This window comes from Carettochelys insculpta, chromosome 29 (assembly GCF_033958435.1).
Source record: "Carettochelys insculpta isolate YL-2023 chromosome 29, ASM3395843v1, whole genome shotgun sequence".
Classification (NCBI taxonomy): Eukaryota; Metazoa; Chordata; order Testudines; family Carettochelyidae; genus Carettochelys; species Carettochelys insculpta.
The window spans coordinates 1,925,904-1,943,889 of NC_134165.1; the positions used below are offsets into that span (position 1 = coordinate 1,925,904).

General features: G+C 62.9%; 1 protein-coding gene across 2 annotated transcripts; it reads left to right on the forward strand.

The window, feature by feature from the left end:
• The first annotated feature begins 65 nt into the window (after positions 1-65).
• On the forward strand, positions 66-17,213 carry PALM3 (paralemmin 3). Of its 2 annotated transcripts, none has more exons than XM_074980253.1 (8): positions 66-388; positions 6,640-6,691; positions 8,457-8,537; positions 9,257-9,378; positions 11,794-11,893; positions 12,606-12,633; positions 13,065-13,184; positions 13,796-17,213. In XM_074980253.1, exons 2-8 carry the CDS (start codon positions 6,647-6,649, stop codon positions 15,787-15,789), a joined length of 2,490 nt encoding a protein of 829 aa, XP_074836354.1. In that variant the 5' UTR covers positions 66-388; positions 6,640-6,646; the 3' UTR covers positions 15,790-17,213. The 2 variants fall into 2 exon arrangements, with proteins under 2 accessions (XP_074836354.1, XP_074836353.1); XM_074980252.1 differs by having other exon boundaries at positions 67-388; positions 12,606-12,675.
• The last annotated feature ends 773 nt before the right edge of the window (positions 17,214-17,986 follow it).

Here is a 17,986-nt window from a genome sequence, read left to right on the forward strand (position 1 = left end):
GCCAGGCAGGTGGCGGAACTAGGCAGCCCAGGAATGCTGGTAAATAATTCAGCCAGACAGCTGATAGCGCCTCCGGCCCGCGCAGGAACGCGGGCAGGGGCCAGGGCTGGGGCAGCCGGAGAGCTCCAGGGCGCCCGCACCCGGAACCGCTTCAGGAAATCCAGCCGCCTGGCTCAGTGCGCCCTGGCTCTTGCCGCAACCCAAACCGGCCTAACCCGCTCCGCCGCGCGGGGCCGGCGCAGGGAGGGGAGCGCAATTTGAAGATGCCGGGCTGCTGACTGCTGCGCTGCGCGGCGGTCCTGCCTGCAGCTCCTCCTGCTTGGCTGGCGGGGGGCCAGCAGGGGTCCGCCAGCCGCCGCTTCCACACCCCGGGGAGTCAGCGGCCCCGGTAAGTGGCACGAGGGGGGACCGGCCGCCGCAGGCAGCGGGAGAGAGACGGGTGCGCGGCCCGGCTGCAGACTGAGCTCTCCGGAGGCTCAAGGCCGCCAGTTCAAACGCAGCCCAGGGCCGAAACGAGCCGGGCTCCGCGTGTGGCGTGGGCTGGGCCGGTCCCAGCGGCGACACAGCCACAAGTGGGAGGTAACCAGGCAGAGAGGCCAAGCGCCGAGCCGGCCGTGGAAACGGAGCTGGGGGGTGCTGTGGCCGCCAGCAGCACGGGGGGGGGGTTATCGGCCAGCAAAACTTTCCTTTGCCCCCCCGCACATTGGCCCTCTAGTGGTCTAGAGTCCTGGCGCTCCCGCATCCCCTGCTGTAACCACTAGGCCCCGCTCCTCACCCAGCACAGGGGATAGAACCCAGGAGTCCTGGCGCTCCCCTTTTCCCAATCAGAGTGGATCCAGTTCCAGCTGCTGCCGGGGGGTGACTGGGCACGTGAGGGTTTATCGCTCTTCAGCCCCTCCAAGGCAGTGCAGTTCTATCCGCTGCCACCTGTCCGAGTGGGGGAGACAGAGCGGAGACCCCCCGCCCCCCCCAGAGACCAGGCGGCCGTGGCTGGGCTGAGCTACCCCGCTGGGGTCCGTCCGGCCAACTCCTCCTCCCCTCTTGGCTCACGGACTTTGTGCCTGCTGGGGTGTTTTCTGGGCCGCGCAGGGCCGGGTGCGGTGCTCAGAGGGGGGGCCACAGATGAATCATAGAATCATAGAACACGAGGACGGGAAGGGACCTCGAGCGGCCATCGAGTCCAGCCCCCTGCCCCAATGGCAGGACCAAGTACTGTCTAAACCCTCCCTGAGAGACACTTATCTAACCTGTTCTTAAATATCTCCAGCGATGGAGGTTCCACAACCTCCCTTGGCAATTTATTCCAGTGTCTGACCACCCTGACAGTTCGGAACCTTTTCTTAGTGTCCGACCTAAACCTCCCTTGCTGCAGTTTAAGCCCATTGCTGCTTGTTCTATCCTCAGAGGCCAAGAACAACAAGTTTTCTCCCTCCTCCTTATGACTCCCTTGGGGCGATTCCAGACCCCGCCTCAGCTGAACCCTTTGCAACATGGCACCTGGTGGGGCTGGCCCCCTGGGGAGTGTGTGACAGGCCTTGGGCCGGATCTGAGCCCCCCAAGGACGGCACCTGCTCTGGTCAGTTCCGTATTGCACCAGGAGCTGCTCCAGGGCCCTGCTTTGCCTGCTGGCTCCCGGAAGGAGCAAATCGGACGTGATTAGCTTGAAGGCCCTGGGGCTGGCACAGGGCCCTGCAGGGGAGTGATGGGGTGGGGGGTGGGGTGGTTTTGCCAGAGCATCAGAGCAGGCCTGAGTGAAACCGGTTTTGGGGAACACTCCCTCTGGCTGTCTGGGTGCTGGGAGCCCTGCCAGGGCTGGAGATGGCAGACGATATCCTACTAGTTGGGGCTAGCCCTGGGCTGGGCTCTCCGCTGACAGCCAGCGGGGTAAAGTGCCATGGGCCCTCGCGGCTCGGCAAGTCACTGCAGGGATCCCACTCTCACTTGTTAAGCCCGTGGTGTGCAAGGGGTCCACACTTATCTGAAGGGGAAACTGAGGCAGAGAGCGGCTTTCCCTCCCTGACCCAGGGGGGCTGGCTCGCATCATTACAAGTGAGCTGGGACTAGAGCCCAGGAGTCCTTATTCCACAACCCCCGTTGCTCTATCCACTAGACCCCACTCCCCTCGGGGAGACAGGATAGGACCCAGGAGCCCTGGCTCCCAGGTTCTTACTCGGGGCTATAGACAGGGCTGCATCCCAGCACAGTTTGTACTGAAGAGCCTTTAATTCCAAGGGGATGGGCGTGAGCCAGCGGCATTTGGACAGAGGTGCCTCTGGGGAGAGAACCCGCCGAGGACTCTGCTGCACTCAATGGTGGTTGCTTGATGAACAGAATTGTATGGCCCTGCCTGTAGTGAGTTTGACAGGTCTCAGTCCAGTTCAGCAAACGGGCCTTGTTCCAGACTGCTCTCCCACCCCTAGGATCCTCCCAGAGTGGGACATGGCAGCTGTATAACAGCCCTCAGCAACCCCACACAGCCAAGGCCTACCCACCCACATGCAGCCACCTCTGGGGTGGGACACAGCGGGGTACTGAAAAGTCCTGCCTGGGAGCTTCTCAGGGGAAAAGGCGAAACACCACAGGTATTGGTGATACACATACAGCAATCACCACTCAGCATATGCATATGATATATTACACACACACACACACACACACACTTGCACACTCCCCTCTTGTTGCTGTTACCAGTACTTGCTCCCCCTAACTGCACTGGCCAGGTGAGTTAGATGGGGCAGGGGTGGAGCCGGGCCAGTGCTGACAAGACAAACCCAGAGTCCCTGTGCAAGATGCCTTCCTTTATCGAGTCCTCTCTCTCATGCACATTGACACCAGTTCGCCAGCTCATGCATATGCATGATCTGGGAGAGCAATCTGATGAATATGCATTTGGCACCTTCTTCTGGGTGGCGCTTCCAAAGGCGGCGCTTGCTGGTGGCTCCCAAGGCCTTCGCGTGTCCAGTCTTCCTTCAGTGGGCCCACTGCACAGGCTCCATTGTTCTTCTCATTGGTCTTTGATCTACCTTCTCCAACCCTTGCCAGTACCTGGAGCTGCTGGTCTCCCGCCAGAAAGGGCACAACGAGGCTTTTCTTTACCTTATCTACTTCTAGGGACTGTTCTACAAAATAGAACTGAATTTGTATGCAACAGGGCTGAATACAATGTTATGTAAAGGCTACATCTCCATCCCAAACCCAATGGGAAGAAGGGGTTTTCGAAGTCCGGGGGGGGGTCGTTTTGAAAGGCCCCCCCATCTACACAGGCAGAGCACGATTCAAAAGCGGCCCTTTCCGATCACGCGCAGCTGCCATTATGCTAACGAGGCACTGCATATTCATGGCAGCGCCTCATTAACATCTTCCCAACTCGCTCGTTACCATGCCCCTTCCAAAAGGAAGGGGCTGGTGTAGACGTAGTCAAAATGACTTGATACAATATTTAAAAACTTCAATGAGAAAATAGTTAAAACAAAGATGTATCTGCAGCAGCAGCTGTATAACACCGCGTGGCCACGTTACAGCCACCTCTGGGGTGGGACCTGGCAGCTGTATAACACTGTGTGGCCACACTGCACGGGAACAGCTCACCCGCTGACATGCGGCCACCTCTGGGGTGGGGTGCAGCAGCTCAGAATGAATGCACAGCCTTGGCAGATGGGGAGAATGAGTCGAAATGGAAGGAGATTTGAAGGCTCTTGACCAAGCAGAGAATTCACTTCGGCTAGAGACAAGGATGAGAGCCAGGTTAGCCCATTGGCTGGAGAGCAGGAACTTCTGCTGCCATTGGGGCCTGGTCTATTTGCTTGGCTACACAGGGACTTCGCTCTCTTACCCCCACCACTGCTCTGGGCTGCACCAGGGGGTTTGAACTCCATTAGTGGCTGCGGTGATCCGCGAAGAGAAAAACAAAGAGAGAGGGCTAAACCAGGGCCTTAGATAGCTCAGTCGAGGCCCAACTCAAATCCCTCTGCACAGCTGATGTCATAGAGCCAGAAGAACCTTGACAGGTCATCAAGCCCAGCCCAGCCCCCTGCGCTCCCAGCAGGGCCAAACACCCCCTCAGGCAGGGATCGATCTATGTTTTCAATCTATTTGCCCTAGATCCCTGGGCCACATCCTCAAGGATTTGAGCTTACAGCCCAGGGCTTAGCCAGCAAGTGCACAAACCACTAAGCTATCCCTCTCGCTGCCCTACTTTGTGCAACAGGGCAATGCAGCCAGCTCTGGGGTGGGGTGGGGTGGGGCCTGGCAGCTATATAACGATAGGACTTTTGTGTAAGGATTACCACCCAGCACTGAAATGCAACTGCCTCTGGAGTGGGACAGGGCAGCTGCATGACAGTACCAGCACATAGGGCTTGCTCACCGAGCACTGAGATGCAGCCAGCTCTGGGGGGGCGCGTATGTGGAAATGGAGCTGGTCGGCACTGGAGTGTGTTGGCACCAGGGGAGAGGGGCGGTTTACCATGCACAGGAGCTGTACACTTGGGGTGTGGATCTCCATGGGGGAAGGTGGCACGCATGGGGCCTTGCACACCTGGGGGAAGAGATGTGTTAGGTGTAAGGAAGGACACGGCCCCATCCCACTCCCTGATGCAGGCTGAACCCTGCCTGCTTCCTGGGCCATGCCCTTGGCCCCCTCCTGCCCTGGGTCTCTCCATCCCAGCTCCCTGGCAAGCGCCAGCCTCCTCTGGCCCTGACCGTGCAGTTTGTCAGTGTACATAATTAACCTGGGTGGTGCTGGGCCAGGGGACGGGGGCTGGACAAGCCAGCCTCAGGTAACTTCAGGGGCAAAGCAACTCAGCTCTGGCTGGCTACTGCCCTTCTCCGGGGGCAATTCCTCCACCCCTCTCCCTGCCAATGCCTTCCCTGAACCACCCTTCTGGGCCTGTGGGGGCGGGCTGTGGTTGCATCAGCATCTGAGTCCTGCCAGGTCAGCTTCTGTCCGTGCAGGACCTGGTGTAAGCTCTTTGCTGATAGAAACTGACCTAACCACCCCAGAGGCAGCTGCATTTTGGTGCTGGGGGAGCGATTCCTGCACTATGAGGCTGTGCACCAGAGTGCAGCTGTTATAGCCTTCGCTAGGGGCGTTTGCCTGTATGGCTGCTCTGCTGACAAACCCTTTCTAGCGCAGACAGGACTTCCTAGAGCAACGCTCAGCCATGGTCTGTGGGTGTCCTGAGTCAGGCGGGTCTCAGCCTGTGAGTACATCTACATGGCCCTCCCCTGCCCACTGTGCTGGGGGTCCAGCCTCCCTGGGTCTGGGTCTGTCTGTGTGACGGCATGGCTGCGTCTTGGGGCCTGAGGGTGCTGTCAGCTCTGCTCTCTTTCTCGCCAGGCCCTGCAGGCCACACGCTGTCAGCCCTTTGCCTTACGTTTGTCTGGGTGTCTGTCACCCGCCGCATGCAGCCGCAGCCTCCCACGGCTGGCCGGGGAAGCGACACCCTGGCCTCCCAGCATTGCCCGGGCCCCCCAGGAGGAGCAAAGAGAGGGCCCAGCCTGTTGCGGAAGGAGCTAGGGGGCTGGCTGGGCCCTGAGGGGTCTCTCTGCACTGCCGAGGGCCCCTCCCCCTCCAAGGAGACCTGCTGCTGAAGCAGGGCTGGAGAAAGGAATTTCCCCACAAACTGCCAGCAGGCAGAGGGTGGGATGGGTCCCCCGCTCGGCTCCCCCCAAGGCCCTGCCACCTGCAATGATGGGGGAGGTTAGGGCAGCTGCGCAGCAAACATCCGTGGCTCTGCCACTGCACCTACAGGGCAAGCCCTCTCCGACGCCCCTCGCCCCCCGCGCCAGAGAGCCCCTCTCCCCTGCCCATGCACCCGCGGCTCCTTCACCGGCTGGGCACCAAGCCCAGGGTGCTGCCTGCATCCCAAATGCCCAGGGTTCCTCTGCCCCGGCACTGCCCCCTCCAGCCCCTCCCAGGGCTCATAATGCCCACCGCCTTCCTGTCACCGCCCCCCGCCCCATTCTGCCCTCCATGCAGCTGCGCCCCAGGGCTCCTCTGCATGCCCCAGGGGCAGGAGGGACTTGGGGTTCCCTATCCATCTGCTTCTGGGGCACGGGCTGAGGACCAGGCGGCACGGCAGGCCGGTGGTGGGAGAAGCGGCGCCCAGCACCATGGGGCAAAGGGTTGCCCAGTAGACGCGTGCACCTAGCAGCTATTTCATGTTGCCAGCCCGAGCCGTGGCCCGGGAGGGAGCAGGGGGGTGGCTGGCGTCATCCTCCTGCTGTCCGTCTCGCTGCGCCGCACCCGAGAACTAACCGGGAGCATCCCCACCCCCGGCCAGCGCCCCCTGCTGGCCAGGGCTGGACCTCACGCTTGGGAACCGCGGGGCTGGGGGGTAGCGGGGGAACAAGCGCGTGGGCGAAGGGATTTCTGAGCCTGCAGGGGGAAGGGGGTGCAGGACCCCCCCCCCAGGGCTCCCCACTCTCCCTCTGCAGCTGGAGGATGGGCACCACCTTGCGTCCCCTGTCGCCCTGTCCGGACTGGCGGGGAGCTGAGCCGAGGCCGGAGGAGGGGCTGGGACCCACAGCACGGGGGTGGGAGTGGGTGCGTGGGAAGAGCCTATGGAGCAGCGGCTGGGGAAAGGTGGTGCAGCTCCGCCGACCTTGGCTGCCTCACCGGCTGGGTTTGTCTTGCAGAGGGAAGATGGCAGAGAGCTCCCTGTACGCAAAGCGCCTGGAGGCCATCGTGGTGAGTGGCCCCCTGCCCGCGCCCGTCTGAGACAGGCCCAGCATGGCTGGCTGGCTCCCCCTCCCCGCGCCCTCTGGCCTTCTGCCTCCCTTCACCACGTGCTGGGCAAATCCCAGCCAGTCTTTGGCTCGGGGCGCCCACTAGCTGCACAGCTGGTGCCCTCAGGGGGCCAGAGTTGTTGGGGGGACTGGCCAGATATACGTTCATGCCTCATCCTGAGAGCTGCCTGAAGGAGCCAGGAGCTGCCCCCACAGTGCCCCCTACAGGGACCGGACCAGCTCCCCCCCAAAGCCAGCTGTCACGCACCAGGGAGGATTTGCCCAGTGTCTGGGGCTGCTGAAGCCGGGAGCTCGCCCGGCTGAGAACCATCCCACTCACCGTGGCAGTGACTGCTCTCTCTGCAGGCCCATGAGCTGGGCCGGCTCCTGGAGCCAGGAAGCCACAGACTGGGGAGTAACCTGAGCCCAGGCGCCCTGCGCATTCCCCACCCGCCTCCCCGCGCCTGGCATTAGCAAATCAATTATTCAGCAGGCGCTGGCTCCAGACACAAGCCGCGTGGGCTGGGAGAGGGGCCTAGAGAGCTGCCCAGGCCCAGCATCCTGGGAAGGAGGGAGAGGGGAAGTGGGAGCAGGTGCAGGGCTGGGACGGAGCAGCACCCGGAACACGCGTGTGCACCACCGGGGTGAACGGTGTCAGGCAGGTGCGTGTGCACAACAGACTTGCGTGTGCACATGCCAGCAACAGCAAGAGGGACAATTGTGGGCACAGGGGCCTTGAACAGCGGCGGGAACATGTGTGCACACAGGGTGAACTGGACCCAGGACCCCCATATGCGTGGGGGGGAATTAGTGTCTGGGTACACGTGCGTGCAGGAGAACAGGGCACGTGTGCATGTGGGGGGAACAGGGACACACTAGTGCATGGGCGAATAGTGTCAGGGACACGTGTCTAGAGGGTGAACAGGAACGGGGACACGTGTGCAAGGGGTAAAGTGTAAGGAACGTGTGCACGGGGGTGAACAGTGTCAGGGATGTGTGTGCACAGAGGGTGAATTGTGTCAGTGACATATGTGCATGGGGCTAAGTGCTGGGGACCCGTGTGTGCATGGGGGTGAACAGTGTCAGGGATGCATGTGCACAAGGGACGTGCATCTGCACAAATGGGGCACAGAGCCTGGGACACGCGTGTGCACGGTGGGGGAATTGTGTCAGGGACACACGTGCGTAGGTGTTGAATAGTGTCAGGGACACACGTGCACAAGGGTTGAAGTGTGAGGGACATGCATGTGTGCAGAGCCAGGACATGCGTGTGCACGGAGGGGGAATTGTGTCACAGACACACGTGCATAGGTGTTGAATAGTATCAGGGACACACGTGCACAAGGGTTTAAGTGTGAGGGACATGCACGTGCGCAGAGCCAGGACACGCATGTGCATGGAGGGGGAACTGTGTCAGGGACACGCGTGTGCAAGGGATTAAGAGTTGGGGGCACGCGTGTGCCCCGAGGCCGAGCAGTTGCAGGGACACACAGGCACGGGGGGGTTACGTGTGAGGGACACGCGTGTGCGCGGAGGGGACCCGTGGCGGGACACGCGTGCGCAGGGCGAGCAGCTTCGGGGGCGCCCGGGTCAGCCCCGCGCAGCCCCGCTCGGCCGCCCGCGGAGCGCACGTGGCTCCCCCCGCCCCGGGCCCTTTGTCCGGGCTCGCCGCGTCTGGCCCCGCAGGGCGGTGGCTCCAGCCTCACTGCCGCGGCTCCCGGCTGCAGGGGCGGCGCAAGGTGCAGGAGCGGCTCCTCCGGACGCGCCGGGAGCTGGAGGAGGAGAAACTCCGAGCCCAGCAGCTCAAGGTGAGGGGCTGGGGGCGGGGGGGGACCGGCTGCTTGTTGGGTTTGCGGCGGGGGGGGGCAGGGGTTGCTTGTCGGTGGGGGGGGGCTGCTGGGGGGGGGCAGAAGTTGCTGGGGGGGGTGGGGTGCTCGGGGTGGGGGCAGGGAAGTGCTTGCCCCCCCAGGGGCACGTCCCTGCTCTGGTCTCCTGCGGGGGAGCACGGCCGCACCCCACCTGTGGGTAGCCACTTGGGCCACAGTCTGGCTGCTCCCCCCGGCAAGGGCTCAGTGCCCTCCCCTCTCCCCCTTTCTCCTGCCTCGGGTCTGCTCTTGAGGAGCTGGGCGCTGAGCCCATCCCCAGGCCCTGGGGGCGGATGGAGCAACCCGCCCTGCCAGGTGCTGTGCTGCACCGCGGTTCGCACGTGTGTGTCCCTACATGTGCACACGTCTGCATCCAGGATCACGCACTGTGTAAATAGTGGCTGGGACAAACCTGTGCGTGGGGTGGGGGGAGTAGCTGCAGCAACACACGTGTGTTGGCGTGGCCAAACCCGCGTGTCAGCATGCCTCCCGCAGCGACATGGGCATGCAGCAAGAGCCGGGGGTGGGCGTGCTGGCGGGGTGGGTGACAGCATGCGTGTAGTCTGTATGTTACCGCGTGTGGGTACATGCGTTCGTGTGGCCTTGCTCCCCGGCGTACGGGTGGGGAAGGCAGATGCTGGATTCTGCCCTCTCCCCTCCAGAGGAAGTCCCTGCGAGACCAGTGGCTGATGGATGGGACCTGCCCGCCCCCCGAGAACGACCCCACCTCCCCCCTGGGGCAGACACAGGCCCGTATCCAGGAGCTAGAGAAGGATCTGTCTAGGTAAGGTGGTGGTGGTGGGAAAGTGGAGGCCTCTTCCCTGGGAGGAGTCACAAAGCACCATCTGCCCGGCACTGAAATGCAGCCACCTCTGGGGCGGAGCTTGGCAGCTCCTTAACTGCCACACAGCAATGCAGCATTGGGTATTACTCATTCAGCACTGAGCTGCAGCCACATGCCAGGGCAGGACTTGGCTACTCCTTAACACCCCCGCCCCCAGCCAGCTCGCTGGATGCTGAAATGCAGCCATCTCTGGGGTGAAGCAGGCAGCTCTTTAACAGCCACACAGTGGTTTAGGACTGGAAGGAAATGCCTGATGAGAGACGTGAGCCCTCAGTACTTCACACACCCCCACACACTTACCCAAGAGCTGCCCTCCGCTGTCCGGACAGGAAGACAGATGCCTGCAAGCAGAACCTAGCAAAGGAAGCAGACGTTTGCAAAGCAGGCGCAGTCTGAAACCACAGAAGCTGTTGCGAAGGTGAAGCGCTGTGGGAACCAGAATGAGGACATGGGGCAGGCCAGGAGGTGACTGACTGCCAAGGAAGCAGCTCACTGCAGGATTAAATCACCGCTCCGAACGAACTACGGGCAAGACAAGCTGCAGCCGAGCGAGCGGCACGCCATGCCCTGAGTTCGGGAGGTCCATTAAACCCTGGAAGCGTTTAGCACTGCTTCCCGGGGGACCCCTGCTCTGGGGTCTGGCCATCTCAAGGGGGACTTCAGAGCTCTGGCGAATCAGAGCTGGTTTCACCCAGCAATCTCACAGCGCTTTGCTGGGGCGGGGAGAAACTGAGGCCCAGAGTGGGGGGTGGGGCAGCGATGTGCCAGAGGCTGTCGAGTGAGGCAGGAGCAGGGCTGGGAATGGAACTCGGGAATCCTGGCTCCCAAGCCCCACTCTGCCCTCTAGGGCTGACTGTCCCTGGGACCAGAGCATCTCTCTCCCGCTCCATCAGATCAAACAGACAGTCAGGTTGTCACCCGGGGCAGCCGTCTCTGTCCAGCCCCTGATCCTAGCCTCCAGCGCCCTCTTGAACCACGTCCGAACCGGCCCCGGGTGCTTTCCCCCAGCAGCTCCCCCACTGAAACTTCTCATTGTTCACCTGCAACCAACCCAACCCCACCAAGGCTGGCCTGCCATGCTGATTTCCTGGGCTGCCGCCTGGCTGTATCCAGCCCCTCTCTTGTTCCAGACCTATCAGCTCTGAGGATGGGACTTTCCCTTAAGCCGGTCTCTGCCGCGCCCACCACAGCGCGGTCTTGGTCTGTGACTGGAGCACCCAGGCGTGACCGTTACAGCTTTAGCGGCTTCTCCAAGCCAGAGCTAGCGAACCCAGAGGCCTGACTCCCAGGCTGCCCCTTGTTCCAGCCACTAGACCATGCACTAGGCCTGTGCACTTGAATGGGCAATGCACAAAAAGGACATTAGCAACGTGTTGCGATTTCCATATGTCCATGTCTGCAAAACCCAGCACAGCAGCCAGCTGGGCTAGAAAAGCCAGTGAAACTGGTGTGCCCATGGGAATAACGTGGCTGGGGCGCAGCTGTGCAAATGCATGTGCTAAGGAGGGAGAGGCCCCGGCAGTCAGGCTGGTGGAATCGGAGTTATGTGCCTATGTGTCTTAGCCCCTCTGCTGCTCCTAAGTAGAGGAGATTTCCCTTCAGCTTTTTGATGCTTATGTGTAGGTAGCTCTGCGTTCTCTTGCATTACGCACTGCCCAGACAGCCCCTGCCAGTCCCTGCCCCCAGAGCGCTGACAGCCTAAAGACCTAAAGCAGTGGCGTCCGAAAGGAAGACACCCCATCGCCACACGCCCACCCGCCCCCGGCCAGGTGCCCTACCTCCGCACCCCCGGGGCCAGGCACCCTAGAGCTGGGGCGGCAGCTTGGGCGGTGATGGCTGCTGCTCTGGACCTCAAGCACTGCATGGCTGGTGCGAGGGCCACGCAGTGGGGTGGCTCCTCAGGCCCTGTGCTGCATGGTGCCTGGGGCTGGGCGGCTCTGGTGGCACACCCCCTGAGCTCCTGCGCCACTGCAACCACCACGCGGCGCCTGAGAAGCCACTGCACCGCTGCCAGAGCCACCGCACGAGCCCACCGACCTGCATTCGCCGTGGTGCGCTTCCCCATTCGCCACGCGTGGCGCCCTGGACACGGCGGACCTCAAGGATGGGAGGGGAAACTGAGGCACGAAAAAGGAAAACTGCTTGCAAGGGACAGAACCCCGAGCTCCTGACTCGCAGGGACCTGGGCGTTAGTTTTAACTCCGGTGACGTTGTAAGAGGCCAATGGGGCAAAATTCCACCTGGCCCCGCCGAGCCTGGCTTCGCTTTCCTGCCTGGGAGCCTGGCGGCAGGGTCAGCCTCCATCCCCACGCAAAGGGGCCTAGCCTGGGAGCTTTTCTCTCCCTCTCTCTGCAGCCTCCAGGCCCAGATGCAGCAGCTGGATAACCCGGCGCCTCACAGCAGGCTGCGGGAGGGCTTGGAAGGTGGGACGCAGCCAGCAGGGGACGCCTGTGAGGTAATGCAGTGGGGCAGGTGGGGCCCATGCGAGCGGGAGGCAGGAGGGCGCGTGCTGGGGGGTCAGGGTGGGGGCCACCCCTTGGCTTGGTTACGTAGACAGCACAGCCTGGCGGTGAATGAACTGTATGCAAGTGGGGCCAATTCTCCCAGCCCTGCCCTCCTACCCCTCCCTCTGGGGTTCGTCCCTTCTGCTCCCTGGCCTGGCCAGGTCCATTCCTTGAACCCGACAACGCTGCTGTGGACGGGCGAGAAATTCTGGCTACTGACCAGGCGGGGTCACCTGTCATAGTTAGTTATTCCCGGGCAGGCAGAAGCTGCAGGCCTACCCTGGTCCTGGGGCTGCACCTCTGACCCCTTTCCAGGACTCCTGGGTTCCCCATTGGCCTTAAATTGCCTGGGAAGGGTGTGGGATTTCCATTCCTGGAGATATTTAAGGGCGGGTGGGATAGACTTCTGTCCGGGGGGTCCAGACGGTGCTTGGTCCTGCCGGGAGGACAGGGGGCTGCACTCGATGGCCTCTCGAGGTCCCTTCCAGCTCCAGAGTTCTCTGGTTCAGTCGCTTCCTTCTCTAGGAAAACAACAAAACAAAACAACCCGGAGGAAGGAAAAGTGACCCCTGGAAAATGAGCCAATCTGGGTCAATCCATTCTCCCCTGCCCCCTCCCCAAGCAGCCACCCCCAGCCCTAAGGCTCCTGTGTCCCTCTTTCAGGCCCTGGGAGCTGGTTCTGCTGCGGCCGGTGAGTTGCCTGGGAAGGTGCCTGGCTCTGGTTTCCCTGCAGGTAGTCGATCGGTTCCTTCCGAGGCTGGGGGGGGTGGGCAGAATGGGGCGCGAGGCTCAGGGAATGGTTTGGGGTCAGCCACGGAAGGGGACTGGCCAGGGACGGTGGGAGCTGGATCCTGCCGTGTGGAGGGGGAGGGGAGCCGGGGTGCTGGGGAGTAGCCAGCTGGGGAAGCCTGGGGGCTGGGCACGTGGCCAAGGGAGGAGAGTGGCCCTGCTCTGGAGGTGGGTGGTGCGGGAGGGGGCAGCCCGACGTGGGCAAGTACCTGCAGCGCCAACAGACGGCACATGGGCTGCCTGTGGCTAGGGGGTCCCCCTGGGAGAGGCAGGCCAGGGCGGGTTCAGGAGAGCCTGTCCCTGCCGTCCCCCCAGCCTCCTTTCTCTCCCCAGGCCAGGGGGGATGCAGCAGTGGGATCGAGCCTGTCCTCTGCCTGGCACCGGTCCCCACCAAGAGAGCTACGCAGGGGGCCGCCCTGGAGATGCTGCAGAACGGGGCTGTCCTGAGAGCCGGTGAGTGTGTGCCCTGCCCTGCACTGTCAGACCCCTGCCTTGGGAGCTAGGCCAGCCCTAAATGGCAGCCGGGGGCCAAATCTCAGCCTGGGGATCACATGGGAAGTGATGGGAGTGTGGGGTGGTCCAGGAGCCAGGACTCCTGGGTTTTAGCTTCAGCCCTGAGAAGGAAATAGTGCCTAGCAGTTAGAGCAGGGGACTGGGAACCAAGACTTTGGCTCTGTGTCTGGTTATAGTAGACAGGGTGGGAATCAGACCTCCTGGGTCCCTTTCCTGCTTCTCCCCCAACATCTCCCAGTGGCCTTGGGCTAGTGTGAGCCGTTCCCTGTAGGGCATCGAGGGATGCCGCGCTCTTCCCTCAGTTTCCCCACCTGTAAAATGGGACCCGTCTGCCCCGTACCCAGGCTCAGCCAGGGAGGTCTGTAAGGGTGGGATGGAGAAGGGACCAAGCTTGCTGACTCCGCAGTCGTGACCATCTCCAGCAGGGGGGCCTCCTGCTGGGGACTAATCAGAAGGCTCCCCCAGGTGATGCTGTTGCCTAGAGACCGGTATCTCCTGCGCCCCTTGGGCAGGTCCCGAGGGGCTGACCCCTGTTCTCCTTTGCTTGCCAGGTCCCTTTGCCGAGGAGGGGCTTGGCCTGGGGCAGGGCGAGCCTGAAGCCAGCTCTGGTGCTCCTGGGCCTCCGGTCACTGGACCGGGGGCTGTGGAGGCCTCTCCCAAGCAGCTGGAGAAGCTGGGCGTGGGGAAAGTGGACATGATTATCCGAAACCACCTGGGCCAGGAAGTGGGCAGCATGGATGCCATCGGGCGGATGTCCCCGGAGATGGAAGCTCCCAGGGCCGTGAACGGGCTGGAGGGGCTGTGGGACGGACGGACGGAGGAAGAGCTGCAAAGCCAGCCCGGGCCGGTGGGGCTGGAGCAGGGCGCGGCAGGGGAAGGGAGCAGAGCGGGGCCGGAGGGGAAGTCCGGGGGACAGGATGGGGCTGTGGTTATGGTGGAGGGCGGGAACCAGGACTCCTGGGCCCTGCTGGATGAGAGCTGCTGTGTCGATTCCCCGAGGCCTGAGCCGGATGGGGAGCTGGCGGAGTGGACTGAGGGCCTGGTGGAGGGGGGGCTCCCAGCTGAGCCCATGATGGCAGCTGCAGGAATGGAGGAGGCTGAAGCTGCCTGCAGGGCTCGAGCCGATGCAGCAGAACCAGCCAGGCCAGAGGAGCAGGGACCCGCCCTGGGGAGAGGCCCCCTGGGGCAGGAGCCTGTTGGGGAACAGGAGCGCCAGGTGTCCCCCGGGGCAGAGCATCGCCCAGCTGCAGGGCCGGGAGAAGGAGCAGAGTCAAAAGCCTCTCTGCAGGGACACATCCCCGCCCCTCAAGAAGCTAAAGCAGCCGTCCAGGGCCAGGTCCCATTAACTGTCCAGGACCAGATCCCATCAGCCATTCAGGAGCAGATCCCATCAGCCATTCAGGCCCAGATCCTGTCAACTATCCAGGACCAGATCCCGTCAGCCGTCCAGGACCAGATCCCGTCAGCCATCCAGGACCAGATCCCATCAGCTGTACAGGACCAGATCCCATCAGCCATTCAGGACCGGATCCCATCAGCCATTCAGGCCCAGATCCCGTCAACTATCCAGGACCGGATCCCGTCAGCCGTCCAGGAACAGATCCCGTCAGCTGTACAGGACCAGATCCCGTCAGCCATTCAGGACCAGATCCCATCAGCTGTACAGGACCAGATCCCATCAGCCATTCAGGCCCAGATCCCGTCAACTATCCAGGACCAGATCCCCTCAGCTGTCCAGGACCAGATCCCCTCAGCTGTCCAGGACCAGATCCCGTCAGCCGTTCAGGCCCAGATCCCGTCAACTATCCAGGACCAGATCCCCTCAGCTGTCCAGGACCAGATCCCATCAGCTGTACAGGACCAGATCCCCTCAGCTGTCCAGGGCCAGAGCCCTTCCTCTCCGCAGGAGGCTGACGTATCTATGCAAGACCAGATCCCAAGTGTGCAGGCCCAGACCCCACTGTCTCTGCTAGAAGTTAAAACACCTGCTCAGGGTCAGAGCCCCTCTCCTGACAAGGCTGTGGCAGCACTCCAGGGCCGGGTCCCTTCCTCTCTGCAGGAAGCCACCACATCACGCCAGGACCAGGTCCCGTCACTCCAGGAGGCTACACATCCATTCACCCGCCAGCTGCCCTGCAGCCAAGAGGAGGCAGCGCTTACCCCAGGGGAGTTGCCCTCCACTGCGCTGGAGCAGCCAGGTGCCCAGCACGCTGGGAGCACGGCCCAGGAAGGAGGAGACCCTGCCCTGCTTCCCTCAACAGCAGAGGAAACTGCCGAAAGCCTGGAGATGCTGCACCCAGAGCAGCAGCCGCTGCTCAAGGAAGCCTCTGGCCTCCAGTCGGGCTCGAAGGAGCCGCCGGATCCCGCAGCCCAGAGCCTGAAGTCGCGGGCAGCCGCCAGCCCAGAAGCCCCGACGCACAGCACTGCCTCTGCCAACACTGCCTCCCCGTGCCAGGGCCGGGGCACCGCCACCCCCCGGCCGGGAGACGGGCAGGAGACGGGCCGGCGCAAACAGAAGTCATGTCAGTGCTGCTCCATCATGTGATCCCGGCCCCGCCGGCTGCTGCTGCTCTCGGCACTGGGCCGGGGTGTCTGGAGCCCCACCTGGAGATGGACCCATCTGAGGGCAGCTGCTGCCATGATGATGGTGGGGGGCGGTGCCCTGGGCAGCGTCTCAGGCCCGTGACGTTTAGCTCTGCCGGGGAGGCTGTCAGGCCTGTTGCGCTGCCTGATGTTTTCCTGGGGGGAGCGCCGGGGGAGGGTGTAGTTGGCGGGACGCCCGGCTCCTGCTGGGTGTCTGGAGCACTTATTTCACGCCTGGTCCGTTCTCTCCCAAGCCCCTGCACGGTGGGGTCCTCTCCTCCCCCCCACCCCCGGTCCAGGCTGCGGCTGCCTCCCCCTGGAGACCTGTGGGCAGGGGAGTCTCCTTTTCCTGGGTGCTCAGGGCCCCAGCTCACGCTTCTGCGCACACAGATGCCTCCACTCACCCAGCCTCTCACACACACCCCCCCCAACCGCCAGACGAGCTCACACGTGCACCCTGTCCCCTCCACTGCTTGCACGGACACTGTGCGCACAGCACTGCCCGGGCACGCGCCCCCTCCCACACGGCCGTACCCCGTGGGATTGCTCTGCATGCCCACCGGCATGGCCAGAGCTACAGGACCCCTTGCGCCTTTACTGCAGCTGAGCCAGCCCCTGCCTGCTGCCTGGCTCGGGCGTGGCCGTCAGCTCCGTCCCGGCTATGGCCAGGCCAGGAGGGGGGGCCACTGAGCTGATTGTTGGGGTGTGGCAGAAAGCACCGCCTCAGCACAGCTTTCCTGCGCGGCTTGACTGCAGCCGGTCAGTCCCCTCCAGGGCCTGCAGCGCCTGACCCGGCTCCAGCTCAGCAGCAGGTGCCACAGTGATGGGCAGAGCCCCCTTGAACAGCTCCCCAGCAACGTTCTCCTTGACATTTTTTCCATCCATGTGTGGAACAAATTTTACGTGCACTGGGGCATGTGCACTACCCTGGAAAAGCAGGCTGGGGTGCTCTGCTGATCAGCCGGGTGGCATGTGGGCAGCCACCCCCGTGCTCAGCTTACAGGGAACGCCCCCTCACCCCCACCCCAAGCTGGTTTTGCTGCTGGGCCGTTTTGGCGCCAAATCAGCCAGTCCTGTGGGTTAGCCCTGACCTGGCCAGTGCAGTGTGGGGGCTCAATTAAAGTCCGTTTCCAAGGGAAGCCACGTGCGTCTCTGTCTGGGTAGAATGTGCCCTGGCTGCAGCCATGTGACGGGCTCAGCAATGGCTGTTCATCGCTGGGGCTGGGGACTGCTGGGTTCTGTGCCCACCTCTGCCAGCTAACTATGGGGGCGGGGGGGTGACCTTGGGCCTCAGTTTGCCCTCCCACCATGTGAGCGTTGCAGGGCAGGGGCTGTGTGGGTCACACAGCAGGGTCCCTGATGACAGTCGGGTGCTGGGGACCTGAAGGGGACTCGAGGGGTTGGGGTTTGGGCGTTGCTGTAATAAGCAGCTTGACACTCAGGGAGATACAAGCAGATCTAGTGAATGGCCACGTCCCTGGCGGAAACCTCAGGCACAAAGGAGGGCGACCAGGAGCTTCTGAGACACTGGAGCCAGCCCCATTCCCAAGGGGCGGCTGCAGAGCTGGAGGGAGCCCTGTGCTGACCTCCGCGGTCCTCTCCTTCCCAGTGCTGAAACCAGGCCTCCTGGGGTCTGGCATGTAGTGGTTAGAGCAGGCCTGGCCTGGCAGTCAGTGACTCCAGGTTTACATCCCAGCGCATCCTGGGGGTTCTCTGCCGTGACCCTGGCTTTGCAGCACTGAGACGCCAGCTGTGGGCTTGGCCGCCTCGCTTGGGGGCTCCGGTGCATCTAGGCAAGATGGCAGGAGCCCAGAATCAGGCCCCGGCACTTGTCTCTGCCCTTGACAGCGCCCTGGTGCTGCCCTCACCTTACTGCCACCTTTCCCCATGGCCAAAGCGCTCCCTTGACAAGCTGCCAGCTCAGAGCATGTCCCCCAGCAAGGGCTAGCAGCCCTCACTGTACGTCGCTGCTCTGGGCCTCGCTCTGAGCGGCTGGACGGAGCCCTGGGGTGGGCAGAGCCCAGCGGGTGGAGCTAAAGAGCTGCCCTGTCCACACAGCTGTGCTGGCGTATATCAGCCAAGGGGGGGAAACTTCATGGGTGTCAGGCCTTGAAATACCAGGGGCCCTCTGATTACGTGCCCTTCCCTGGACAGAATAA

Coding starts and splice junctions, on each gene's coding strand:
- PALM3 (XM_074980252.1), top strand. CDS start 6,647: ATGGCAGAGAGCTCCCTGTACGCAAAGCGCCTGGAGGCCATCGTG. Junction 9,379..11,793: donor CTAGAGAAGGATCTGTCTAG/GTAAGGTGGTGG, acceptor CTCTCTCTGCAG/CCTCCAGGCCCAGATGCAGC. Junction 12,676..13,064: donor TGGCTCTGGTTTCCCTGCAG/GTAGTCGATCGG, acceptor TTCTCTCCCCAG/GCCAGGGGGGATGCAGCAGT.